The following is a 13,988-nucleotide window of genomic DNA, read 5'->3' as shown; positions in this document are numbered from 1 at the left end:
AGATGCTGTTCTCTTGAGGGCAACGGTATTAAAATTAAAAAGATTCCCCCCCTCCAAACTGTACTTTCAAATGGCTGCAAGCAAGGCACTTTTTTCGGGAAATATTCATAATTTGCCACTCATCAAATTCAATTAGCAAGAGAAGAGATGGTAAAAGTATGGCCCACCCTGTTCTTTAACCTAGCCCACTGTGCATTTCCATGATCAACCAGTTGTTTTAATTAATTAACTTTACCACAAATAAAATAAATTCATGTAAAATTATGCATTATTTTGAGGGAAATTAAGAATGAATTCATCAGTTCTAATGGAATTAGTTATGTTGCCACAGTGCGTCACTTTAAGGGTTTGTTGGCACAGTTTTTATTTTTAAACCTTTCTTGTACAAACTGTCCATTTTGTATATGGCTTGGGACACTGAATGACAATTGCCCTCTGTACCACTGCTGCACTACTAGATAATGATTTAAAAAAATAGCACAGTATATTTTATTAGTAAAATAAAACTTTACATTTCAAAATTTTACATTCACTTTATAACACGTTCCTTCTCATTTGAAAACCTGAACCATTTCATTTGTCCATTTATATACTGTGTGTATGTGATATCTATATACACAGTACATATAAATATATTCGTTCGTTTTCCTTTAACACCGCCAATTCCGGGGCGGGGGTGCTGGAGCCTACCCCATCGGACTTTGGGTGAAAGGCGGGCTACAACCTAAAATTTAGGGTGTATATAGTAAGTTGTCACAACATACTTTAGGCCCTAAAGTATGTTGTGACTACTTATTTATTTCTTATTTATTGATTATTCCTTTGTTTGTTGTTATTTGTGCACTTTGTGGTGAAGCTTTAAATCTCATTATACTTGTACAATGACAATAAAAGCATTCAAACTATGCATGAATATATATTTACTCTATAGTATATTGATGTAAATACTGTATAGGCAAGAGGGACATGAAAAAGTATGTCCCTAGGGCGAAGAAGTAAATCTAGGCGGTTCTATTCTACTGTTGCCAAAGGATTAAATATTCTTATTTTTTCTTGCCACTCTACTTTCTTTGTGTTATTATAATAAAAAAATAAGGTGCCATGGCGTTTTGCAAATTCCATACCTGTCAACCTCTGCCGATAACTGCCCTTATAAATGATTATGATTCCCCTTACAAACCCCCAAAAAACCTTACAAACACCGTACGAGTCGTACGGTGTTTGTAAGGTTTTTTGGGGGTTTGTAAGGGGAATCATAATCATTTACAAGGGCAGTTATCGGCAGAGGTTGACAGGTATGAAATTCATAGATGTTCAATGTTATGTGTAGTTTGATCGAATGTAAATCGGGTACCGCATACAGCTACTGTAGGTCGAATCTCAAAATGTTGTTCTCTGATAAGGATACTCTTGGTCAGGTTTTGTATTCCAGCGTGTCAGTATCTGTGCAAGGGTAAATTGCCAAGATTAAGGGATGCACGTTTTCATTTCTTCATGAGATAAAAAAAAAAGTTTGCTCACCCCTGCTCTAGACTAACTTAACAGGTTGCTCCCTTTGTCTGAAAACAGGTCACGTTGACTAAGATAACGAAACTAGAAGCGTCAAAGACAGTTTGATCAGGTTCGCACGTGAGATGAGCCTGGCGGGACCAAGCGGGATGACTCAAACAGACAAGGTCATGCAATGCGGGATTTGTTCCAGTCTGAAGCAGGTCCTTGTTTAGCTGTGTGAGAACTCTGTAGCAGCATTTGACCTCTTGAGGGTTCTGCGGTCAAGGTCTAGGAGCGGTAGTCTTTCTTACTGTACGGCCTGTTGCCCAAAATGTGGTCGATTTCGGACACCACGTGAGAGGTCATCTTGGGGAGGACCTGGATGTTAAACACACGACGAATGAATGCAGAAGCACGCAACAAATATGCAAAGTTAATGTTTGATTGCAAGGAAACTTGTAACAGATTGTCGTTTACAGAAAGGAGCACATTAAGTGCGTTTGGGCTTTTAATTGTGAGTTTGGTATTGTTGTGTAGGTTAGATATACGCGCATGAGTGCGTGCTCACACCTGTATGGCCCCAAGGTTCTCGGTGAGCTGCTCAGGATTAGATGTTCCTAATAAGACTGAACTTACGCCTTCATTCCTTAAGCACCATGCTGCAAACAAAGGATGAAGTACAAGTATGAGATCATGTGGTCAATAAGGTTGCTTTATATTGCCTGATGTACTTTTAATTGTCTTCAATGGATGTGTTTTCAGATTGCAATTTGCATGTCTTTTTTTCATCTCTGCACAATTATCATTGAATTGAATGCTTTTATTGTTGTTATACAAGTATAATGAGATTTAAAGCTTCACCACGAAGCGTACAAACTGACAAATAAATAACCAATAAATAATAACAATAAATAATAATGTTTTTAGCATTAAACTATTGGACTTTCATCTAAGGAACTGTTCTCTTCAAAGGCTACATCTTCATTTTAAAATGTTTTTTAATCATGATCATACCTACAATTTTTGACCTCAATCTTAATATTTTGCTCACAAGTCAAAGGAATAAATCTTCCCAAGCACAAGCCCATAATTAAGAAAACCAATAAGTGGATGCACTCATGAATCAAAGTGGCTGTTCTTGTTTTGCATAGGCATTTTTTTCACATGTCTTACCCACAGCCAGTTGAGGTAGCGTGCAGCCCAACTTCTCCGTAATATGGTTAAGCTCCTTTAGTTTGGCCTGCTGCTTTCGTCCATCTTCGCTTACAATTTTCTCCTTCAGCCACTGATATGACTAGGATCGAGAAAAAGGTAAAGGTGGGTAAAATGGACCCTTTATATCATTTTCCTCGACATGATAACCTTGCCGCCTCACAATAACACACAATGCAAAAAAATCCAATCCATGTGCATACCTTTATGGACGCCCTGGAAGTTTCAGGGATGCCATTTTCATATTTCCCAGTAATGATGCCACACGCCAGCGGTGACCAAGTCATCGCACCGACTCCTGCAAGCGAGGAGAAGATAAATAAGACTCTTTATGTCGACAGAGCAATTTTGGAAAGTGGAAAATATGACAGGTGGACAGCAAAGAATGCTTACCTATCTTGTGATAGAGTTCAGGGAGTTGAACTTCCACCTTTTCCCTCTGAAAAAGATGGTACTCTGCCTGCTCACACACCGGCGGAATCAGATTAAACTGTCTCGCCACGGAGTAAGCCTCCTGCAAGAACAAAGGCCGGGAAAGAATTGGAAGGCAGAAGGATGCATTAGTCTGCATTTTGTCCTAATGTAAAATACTGTACGGAAAAGCGGAAAAAAACACAAGAGAACAGACATGACGACAGGGCAGATTGAAGCGAGAGGGTTCATCAAATAGCAATTAGGCTAACTAAACTATAATGAGCAAATTAATAATCCATCCACTTCCAAGTCCAATGTAGCGCAATTAAAAATATTCAATTTTTGGTCAACAATGGGTATTTCTAATGTCATTTTTTACAAAAAAAAATCACATTTTAATATGCTGGTTTATTAAAAAAAACATATTTCTTTACACTTACCATGATTTCCATGGCCGTCCACCGAGATGTTCCCCAGTACATAGCCATACCTTGGTTGATCACGTAGGTCATGGCTCGGACAATTTCTGTCACATACACGCAAATCATCAATTAATTGCAGTGGGGATTAGAATATATTGAAATGTGTTTTGCGTGGGCGTTTTACATTCAAATTGCTGGATTAATCACTTATGGCTTATACATTCCTTATAAAAGGAAACTTTATGATGTTCTTTAAAACATGAGAAAAAAATTCAGCAGTGTTTAAAAAATCAGCTGTACATGTGAATATGATATTTTATCTTTTTGTATTTTAGAAAAAAATGATTCATACAATATTATTTTTCTGTTGCATGCACGCATGTATACCAGTACAGGCTTTATGTAAATGTATCTCATGATGGTCTCATTTTGAGAGTTGAACCTAAGATATAGTTAAGTGTCTATAAAGGATATGAACTAAAAAATGAATACAAATGGGACAACACAGATGCACCTCTTCATTTTTGGGTGTTGTTTTCTGGCAACTGATTACCGACCTCAAGTCAAAAACCGAACAAGCTTCCGATGTGAAGCCTACGTTCAAGCCTGCCACCCCTGTATAATGATGCAATTAGCTTCAAATAGTGCTTACAACACAGGCCATCAAAAACTCAGCCTTGGGACAGTCATTAGAGCCATTTATCATCATCCTGGCTTCACTCTAATTATGCCACAATCTTCCTCAGTAAAAGCCTCAACCTTATTTTATTGCTTCTAAGCAAGGCAATGTTGTCCGAAGGTTAAGAACAGAGCAGGACAGAAGAAAAAAAATACCCAGTAAGACGAAAAGAAAACTTTAGAAAATGAAAATGTACATTCAATTCCGCAAATTAAATCAAATAAAATACTTGTGAATGGTGAAAATTTGGTAACATGGCTATGTTCAAGGGCACATTAGCAGTTGCCATCAAGGAGACTAGTATGTATCTCTCTACTAACAAGATGACAAGAATACACTAAATCATGAAAACAGGTGAAATAAAGTAAGAGGATTATCGATTCTTTCGTTGTCTTTGGTGAGAATTAAAGGCAAATTATATAGTAGTGGATGGGTAAACAAAATAATCACTCCTTGGAAACAAAAACAAAGATGACAGCAATTTGGAAAGGCATCATAAACTGACATGAGGAAGTAGAACTACAACAGCAACAACTTGCTGAGAATCAATACACCATTGTCACTGTATTAAATCTTCTTTACTTACACATGCAATTCTTGCCACTGAATTGAACAACTCAACAAACACTCCTTTCTCACAAATCAATGCATAGTTTGGAAGATGTACTGCGGTCATCACAAAATGACCACTGAGCTTTTAAGGTGCACATCAATAACAGACTGCAGTCAAAGCAAATGCACTGTAATAAAAATAATATCCAGCCGTCAGCCGTGACTAACCGCAGCTTTTGTCAACACATTATGCAACCCAGTCGATAGAAAAGAAAAGTGACAACATGGGGATGATGGGTGTGTGGGAGGCACCCTAGTGACACCCCAAAATGTCTGTGTGTAAACTCAAACATAAAAGAGAATCTCACACTAAACTGACGGTGTTTAAAACAGTTACTGTCCTTTTTTTTTTACAGTTTTATACAGACCACAAAACTAAAAAGTCACACAATAAACCAGCCTGTTTAAATAAATCATTGGCTTTATGTTGTAAGAGTAGTAACAGCTGGACTAAATGGTTCACAGTACATTACAGAATACTGGCAAATGATTGGATTGTTGTGCCTATCATTAAACGTTGCTGGCAAAGGGAATTAAAGTTTTCTCGGCTGCACTTTTATGGAACTTTCAACTGCTCAGTTGTTAAAAATAACGGACTCCAAATATATTGAATTGGTTTCCTATAAAGCTAGGGTCAATATAATAGGAATTATTGCATTGAAATTTAACTCAAGCTGCTACCAACCTTCCATCGGGGTGTTGCTGTCAGGCCGGTTGGCAAATACGACATCAACGTATTCCAACTGCATTCTTTGTAAGGACCCTTTAAGACCTGAATGGCATAGTAATAATATGGAAATAGTTCTTATCAAGTCAAACAAGTTATAGTATGTTTTAGCCATACCTTCAATGATGTGTTTTCTAGATAGTCCTCTTTCTGTCTCTGCTCTGATGGCACAAAAAGAGGTCATTATTAAAATATATTGGAAAATCATTATATATGAAGTTAGCATAAGAATTGTTTTGTTGCTGTTTTTAGTTTAGAGTAGATTGGAAAGGTGAATTGTGAATAGGGATTGAATACATGTATGATAGTATAAGGTGGAGTATATGAAACTATACTTACTTTCCTCCCCAGTAAAGTTTGGTTGTGATAACCAGGCTGGATCGCCTACAGCAGAAAAGGAGGGAAATGTAAATGATGGTTGTTGCATGATTTTAAGACTTACACTAAGTTCTGCCTTTAGGATGAATGAGGCAGTTTAGGTTTTTTTTCTTCAGTTCATCAATGACTTTAGTCAGCAAATCATGTTTTAGTGGCATCGTTTTTTTTGTCATCACACTATATTGACTGCATGAAATGTGAGTATTTATATACAAAAATATTGTTATTACCTCCAGCATTTCTTCTTGATAATGGTTCCAAGAATCACTTCAGCTCTGCAAGCCAAGCAAATAAAAAGACAAGAATTAGTGGCACGTTTGTTCAAAAATGGCCAAGCAGACAGGAATGTGACAAATGCTCATTCCTATGCATCCCTGAACAGAAAGTGTGAAGTAATTGGTTTTAATCAACAATAAATGTAAAAAAATAAGAGTAAAAAATTAAACACAAATGCAATAAGCTTTTATTTTAAAAGAACGTGCCGACTTTTTCTTCTTGAAAGCATTTGGAGAATTCATGAGTAAAATATTTTTGCCTGCATGCAGATAGGCAATGACAGCTGCTTTAATGAATAACGGAAAAATAATGAATAATGATGTAACCGAACTCAAACGCTTGCAGGAATGCAGAAATGAAATTACAGTATATTACTTTCTCTTGCAACTTAAGTAATCCCCAGTTGGCAATGATAAAAGCCTCTTGTTGTGAATGTACTCAGAACCAGAAATCCTTTCACGACACACACCTGCCGCCCGCGTAAACTTCGGCCGTGTCAAACAGATTAACCCCGCTCTCGTAGGCAATGGTCATCAGCTTCTCTGCAACCTGGCAAGGGAAAAAAATCAACCATTAGGCCTAAAAAAAATATCTAATGAAACCTATTTTAACACCAAGATTTTTTCCATGATAGGATACAGCATTGTACCGAAATTGGTATTCATATGCAAGAATCTATCCAAACACTGTATGCCAATAATGCATTATTTGATTAAACAGTGAGGAAACAATGACTTCAAGTCAAAGCCGAGCATTGAGAAGGACTTGAACCCATGACCCCAGAGCTGTGAAGCCGACGGGTTCCTTTGAGCATGAATAGGTATAAAATTCACAAATAAGATACCAAATTTTCAAAGTCTGTTAGACACAAAGTTATTTCAATGAGTGTCATATTCATTCACACCAAAAAAAGAGCAAAGGTAAGAAATGATATAATACCTCATCTGTTATCTGACCCCCAAAAGTCACCCATGTGCCTGGAAAGAAAACAGTGACAATTGCATTTAGACCATAAGTAGCATAATATGGAGAAAAAAAATGCACCAATTTGTCTGATTTGACCCAGAAAATGACTGCCCTGTTTCCAACAGAAACGATTTTTCCTGTGTTAAATGATCAGCAGATGTGACCCCCTGTTTGCACTTGATAATCGTGCTGCATGTGTGACAGAGTATCTACTGCCTCACAGTCTGCATAATAAGTGGGCATCTATGTGTTGCTGATTAGCGGGTAAACAATGGTGATGGCGTGCAAAAGGTGAAGGCCCACAAGCAAAGAAAAAAGCAAAGCAAATTTCATCACTGAATTATTAATGCATCTCTGTTGTAGGGAAAAACAGAACGAGAACAAGGACTTTACAGTGTCGCTTAACACCCTGCAACAGAAATAGCATGTAAGTCGTCCCTGCTATAAAACCCTACTCTCCATCTCAAAACTGTCAGACGGACGTGCAAACAACTCTTCCACCATTCCCCCCAACTCTGTAGTTTTTCTACTTTTTGCACAAACATGTCAAATGCGTTCTGAAAAGCTTGCTCGCAGCCATGTTTATGTGTCCGTGCATGCATGTGTGTATTCTGACAGCCCTTTAAGCTGTTTCCACTTTGGTGAAATTGTAATCACGGCTGCGGATGTCCAGTCATTGCATTGTATCTGAGTGGGAGGCTTAGTGTGGAATGAAAACCTTGCAAAGCTCGAGTGCCAAGGCCACTGCGCGTATGGGATCAACAGTCTTTTTCCTTTTTGATGGAAATTGAATCCCCATGAGCGTTGAACAGTTCTTTAACTGCGGGTTGAAAGTGCTTAAGGTTGCTATGCAACAATTTCAAATCTGATAAGTTTGTTAAGCTTTTTCCTGAAGCTGGGAGGCACGTCAACAGGTCGCTTCAAATGTTGGTTTCTGTTTGTGCCAAGCAAGTTCTCACCTATCATTTCTTTGGCTTTGTTTTCTTTTGTCTTGACAGGAAACATAAGTCTCATCTCACTGGGTGCAAATAATGAACAAAAATAACTCCCATGTTCTCCAGAAATGGGTTTAAAGGTATGGGTTGTCCTATGACAAAGTCTCCTATGATTTGTGTATTTCAAAAACAGGGAGAGTTGTGATATTCAAATCTCAAAGTAGTATTCATTCATTCAGTACAAAGTATTATAATGGATAAACCACGTTTCCGATTGTGTTGTCATGCTTGATGATGGTTTCAACTGAAAGTGTTGTTTAACTTTTTGAGCTTGTTTTTTAGAGGACTTTTGTAAATTTTATTCATTGACAGTTTTGTCTTTTTGTGCCACAAAGTCAGCCGATAGGCATGCAGTCAAGTGAGAGATGTCAAAGTGAGGGGGCAGCTGAACTATGTTACTGCTCCAAGCAATTTTGGGGGCAATTATTGCCTTTTACAAGGGCACCCTGAAAGTAGCCATGAAACACACTAGCCACAGGTCGAAATTTCTGTTTATACGCATGCACACACACACACACACATCCGGGTTGATTTTGGTATAATCTCAACCCATTCTCTCTTTGGCTTAATGGGGTACTCTTTCCGAATAAAAGACTTTTGACCATGTAACAAATTAGACAAAAATGTTTACATACCAAGTCCTAAGCAAGATACCCTCAGTCCTGACTTTCCCAGGTTCCTACAGAAAACAGAAGAGATCTTGTTAACTCAGTGGAATGCAAAAAAGCTTCTATCGTTCATTTACATGCTTACTATGTCACAATGAAATAAGAATCCAACTACCATTACCGGGCGGCCGAGTGATTAGCATGTCAGCCTCACAGTGAGGGACCTGGGTTCAAATCCAGGTCGGTCCACCTGTGTGGAGTTAGCATGTTCTCCCCGGGCCTGCGTGGGTTTTCTCCGGGTACTCCGGTTTCCTCCCACATTCCAAAAACATGCCTCGTAGGCTGATTGGACACTCTAAATTGCCCCTAGGAATGAGTGTGAGGGTGAATGACTGTTTGCCTCCTCGTGACCTGCGATTGGCTGGCCACCAATTCAGGGTGTCCCCCCGCCTCTGGCCCGAAGTCAGCTGGGATAGGCTCCAGCACCCCCCGCGACCCTAAGTGAGGTTAAAGCAGTTCAGAAAATGAGAAAATTAGATGAGACTACCATTACCGATGAGCTAAAATCAGACAACTTTGATGACGATATTCAGTCAAGACAAGCTCTCTAGCAACTGTATGCCGATACTCTTCATTTGTAATTTGTCTCAAAAGGCTTTTGAAAACACTTCAAGGCGCACATCATCACCACTTAGTGCGCATCCACGTACACACACACATGCCTTGACAGTATGAACCCGTCCTGGCCCATCAAATATTTATTGAAATGTTAAACCTCTGCAATCGCTCTTCTAAACAGATCTGGCATAACAAGACTTCCATTTCAAGGAAGCTATTCTCTCTGCCTAAACGTGTCTTTATTTGACACAGAATGGACATTAATGACTTTCCCAAATGCCCCCGCCATGCTGACAACATCAAGATTCACTCCGTCTTTGCTGAAACTGCCTCTGTAGTCGGATCACTGATATGCCGAAATAACCAACTAATGTGGCATAATAATTCCATTGTCTTCTGTAATTGTTAGAACCTCTGACTTAATATGAAACAACAATTTGTTTTGAGTATAACTGTAAAAGTCTATTTCCTAAGTCAGCATTTTACATTGGAGTAATTCACTTTTGGAAATAGAACCTGAGATTAATGGAGGAAATGAAAGCTTGTGTTATGATGTTTCTACTCATTAAAATCAAGTCTTATTAATTTTAGAGGTGTGCTGTGTCTGTAAAATGTGGATATTTATAGTACAGTATCAGAAAGAGGGTATTTGTGGCGCATGCACTGTAATTAACAAAAACTTTTCCACCTTCAGATTGTTTTTGTTGATTTTTTTTGCTTTTATCAACTGATAATGTCGGCTGGTAAAGGTTACATGGAAAAGTAAAGTTTTGTAAAGTAATGTATGAATGATTATTCTTGCATCATGTCCCCACCAACTGCACGGCACCCTTAAATAACCTTGAGGTTCCTCCCTGTACAAGCGGCCTTGTACGTTTCTTGCTCTTTTTTTCCACACTCACGTAACACCTGGGCACCTCCGTATCTGCTTGACCTCGGTTCTCCCGAGCTCTGGATTTCCATTTGACTCGGTGTCTCCCGATGGTTTCATTATCGAGTTTGCTCAGCTCGTCTCGCGTGGCCTCGCAGCCGCTAAGTCTTGAATAAAATATCCCTTTTATGACATGCCAGGATGTTTACCTCCTAGAGGTCCTCAATGGAGTTCACTAATCTGCTTTTCCTTAGACTTTTAATTTGGAATCATTCCAACCAGCGCTCACTAGCTCAACTTCTTGATTTTCAATGGAAACTTGGGTATTTTACAGCCTTTTCCCCTTATGGTTGTCTCCTTTTTTCCTATATTTTTCAAGTGAGAGTCATCACATTTTTTCACTTTGACTTCGATTCAGCAATTGCAAAGTCCATTTCTGTGCCTAATGTGCTTTTTATTATCTCGATCATTGAAAATCATTCCCAGTCATCACATGGACGATCATGTTTAAAGCGGTTGCAGATTTCTTTCCTCATTCGGTCTTAGACGGAAAATGATTTGACCACGCCAGAGTGAACAATATGCTCATTCTCGGGGAAAGGTTTAAAATTAAGAACACACCCATTCAGATTCATATTTCGAAGATTGCATGAAGAATTTACATCATTCAGAGATAAATGAGGTTCTGGATATTCACAGAAGAAAAACAGAATAATTGCTCTTTTTTTAGGAAAATGCTCAAATAAGAAGTAATATGAAAAGAAGCGTCCAGAGCATGAAAATGTAATAAATCACTAAAATGTTCTATAAAATTACAGACTTGGAACACTGCACTGCCACGAATATTGCTTCTTACTACATAAACCTTCTTAATGTGGCAGAAAACGATGGTGTATGAAAACTAAACATATCCCAATATTTCAAATTTGTGACAACATTAAGCTATACTTGCTAGGCAGTTGCCAGGTTACCAAAATCCCAAAAGTTTTAGAAACGCTGTATTTCAAAGGAAAACATTTTGCACCCAAAAATATGCACTCCAACATTATTGTTTGTGATTGCCGTTAAGCTTCCATTAACTACCTTTCCTTTTCCCCCTTCAATTAACTTTCTGCTGCGACTACACAATATCCATCATCAACCATTTTTTTCTCTCTAATGAAAATCTGAGTCAGGTTAGCTCAAGCAAAATGCCTCTGTGCAAAAATAGTACGTATCAGATTCTGCGCCCTTATTTAGTGTGTTCATTTAGTTAATAATAGATAGTGGATGAAGCAAGATTATTACAATGTGACTTTTCTGCCCAGCATTGCTAACACACAATGGTTAAATGACTTGGATTATCTTGATTGAGCATTTGCACACAGCAAATTTAAAAATTCTCCGGCCAGGAACTAATAGAAGACGACAATGACATTTGACCACCTCAGCAGTTTTCCACAATATCTACCTCAACAAAAGCGCAAAAAACAATGCCCTGGCATATTTGAGTAAAACTAATGAGGCCCCTTGAAAGACAATAAGACAACATAAATTATAACGACACATCGTTTACATGGATTTAAATAAAAAGAAGTATTACTTTTGCCATACGCAGTTTCTGGATGTGATGACAATTACGCTTTTGTTGTTGATGATGACGACAGGGCCTATGTCCGATTATTATTAATTATTCTACATTTTTTTGAATTGTGCTATCTCACAGGAATTCATTTGCATGATCATCAGCAAATTAAAAAAAACAGCTGACAGGTACATTTAATGAACCTGACATCAGCTACCATTGTAGGGGTTTAATTAATGCAGCATTTACAGGCAATGGAGACACAATGTTTATAGATAAGCAATGAGAATAGAGACTTGGGTTCAGAGCAATTATTCCAAACTGTGATAATTTCTTTCATCATTCTGTTCATTCCCATCTTTGCATGCATTTGTATTCCCACCTATTTAGCAAGTAATGAGTTTGCTATATAGACAGAATAATTAAAGCAAAGTCAACACAATTCAATATGGAGAGAGAAAAGAAGAATGCTGAAATGAAAATGACAATGATATTGTGAAACCTCTCTTTGGGAAAGTAAAAATGTAATTTATCTCCACTAATGAGAACTGCTATACTGTTGTATAATCCCGAACAAATACTATAACAAAAGACCGCTTCAGCACAGAGAACCATTTAACATTGTGGAAATAATAGTGCAAATGTGCAATGGCAGCTGTGCAGTGACATAGCGACAATACTGCAACTAATGCAGTTGTTACTCACTATGAGGTGACAGGAGAATATAATGCTGATCAACGAAATATGAAGTGCCAGTAGTAAGAAATGCTGAGCAATGTAAAGTGACAGTAGAATTGAATACAGATCAACAGCATGTGTAATGTACTTAAAGGCCCAAGTCCAACTAAATGGAAACAGCACACACAGACACCCCATACTTTGATCTAATGTGAGTCCGTCTCACGATGAGCCTATTGAAAATTCTGCCGAAAGCGCAATGCCCTTGGATATTTCACCAAAATGAGCTCTGCTGCATGCATTGAATGCAAACTGCAAATGTGTTCATATAGAATCTGACCACGCCAAGCTTCACCACTTCATCCTGCATTATTCACGACATCGCTTTCCCGCTCATTCGGCCGTGAACTCACTACAGCAGTTGTTAGTTTAACATACAACCCCTGCACTTTAAGTTAAGGACATTCAAAAAGCATTACACACACTTAGTTCTTCCCTAATGTGCTTTCCGGGTGTTGATCTAATGTGCTAATTACATGCTGACCGTTTAATGAAGCCCCTTACTGGGTACTAAATAAATAACGATCTCTAGTGACCTCGTTAGCTCTTTTGTTTGTCATCACCTTTCCTCTGAAAATCAGTCCACCAATATCATCACATTATTATGGGGTCTGAAATCGAAGGAGGAAAAGGGCGGAAGCCAGGAAAGGGAGATAATTACAGACCAAGTAAGGGGGCTTGAAATAGGAAAGGGGTTGTTCAACAAAGCTACAATTATCAACACTTGAGTGTAGGGTGTCTTGTACACAGCCCTAATCACAAGTTTTGCCCTCCGGAAAAATACCGGAGACGGTTAAGAATAATGAACGGCGCTGTCACGGTGTGCGGGCGAGCAGGCGGAGAAATTGGGAAAGGATCCAAATGCGGGGAAACGAGTGGTGGTAACTCAAAATGTTTCATTAAAGTGACTGAAAAACAAAGTGCAAGCAAAGGCAGGTGAGCCAAACATACTAAGGTAAACCAAAATCTAGATAATAAAAAAAAGACGTTGCCAGTATCACACCTGCCATAAGCAGGTGCATGTCTACTACACATAAATTATTTAGTAATAATAAAATGTAATGATTAATATCTATGAATGGGGCGGCCCGGCGGATGAGTGGTTCGCGCGTCGGCCTCACAGCTAAAAAATTTTTTTTTAAAATTGGGATTTTATTTTGTGCGCTCCATATGATTTGCTGTGCGCAGAGAAGATGAGACTAGTGCGCAATTGTACACGGGCACAGCTTATAGGGAACATTGGTTGTTAACCTGCCTTGGTGAAAGATACCTCAACAATTGTGAGAATGTAAATACACATCTGTCCATCAAGTACCTTCTTTTGCCCTCAGCATGACATCAAACTTGACTCGCAATTACAAAGCCAAAGTCCTTGAACAACAGCTACTGCTCTCCAAGCCAAGTACTTAGCATTTTT

At 38.5% G+C, this 13,988-nt stretch overlaps 1 protein-coding gene across 3 annotated transcripts; it reads right to left on the bottom strand.

Annotated features, from left to right (window-relative positions):
• Nucleotides 1-1,242: 1,242 nt before the first annotated feature.
• On the bottom strand, nt 1,243-8,852 carry kcnab1a (potassium voltage-gated channel subfamily A regulatory beta subunit 1a). 3 transcript variants are annotated; one of them, XR_013303539.1, is made up of 13 exons: nt 7,151-7,230; nt 6,681-6,760; nt 6,166-6,210; nt 5,897-5,941; nt 5,675-5,718; nt 5,516-5,602; nt 3,558-3,643; nt 3,097-3,217; nt 2,907-3,001; nt 2,665-2,785; nt 2,062-2,150; nt 1,522-1,869; nt 1,243-1,443 (listed from the first exon to the last, which is right to left on the bottom strand). XR_013303539.1 is itself a non-coding variant. In XM_077611199.1 (12 exons), exons 2-12 carry the CDS (start codon nt 6,743-6,745, stop codon nt 1,780-1,782), a joined length of 888 nt encoding a protein of 295 aa, XP_077467325.1. In that variant the 5' UTR covers nt 6,746-6,760; nt 8,808-8,852; the 3' UTR covers nt 1,243-1,779. The 3 variants fall into 3 exon arrangements, 2 of the variants coding, with proteins under 2 accessions (XP_077467325.1, XP_077467324.1); XM_077611199.1 differs by lacking the exon at nt 7,151-7,230 and adding an exon at nt 8,808-8,852 and having other exon boundaries at nt 1,243-1,869; XM_077611198.1 differs by having other exon boundaries at nt 1,243-1,869.
• Nucleotides 8,853-13,988: the final 5,136 nt, after the last annotated feature.

Source organism: Stigmatopora argus, chromosome 10 (genome assembly GCF_051989625.1).
Source record: "Stigmatopora argus isolate UIUO_Sarg chromosome 10, RoL_Sarg_1.0, whole genome shotgun sequence".
Classification (NCBI taxonomy): Eukaryota; Metazoa; Chordata; class Actinopteri; order Syngnathiformes; family Syngnathidae; genus Stigmatopora; species Stigmatopora argus.
The sequence above is the reverse complement of the archived record's forward strand: the minus strand, read 5'-3'. Positions and strand labels throughout refer to the sequence as shown.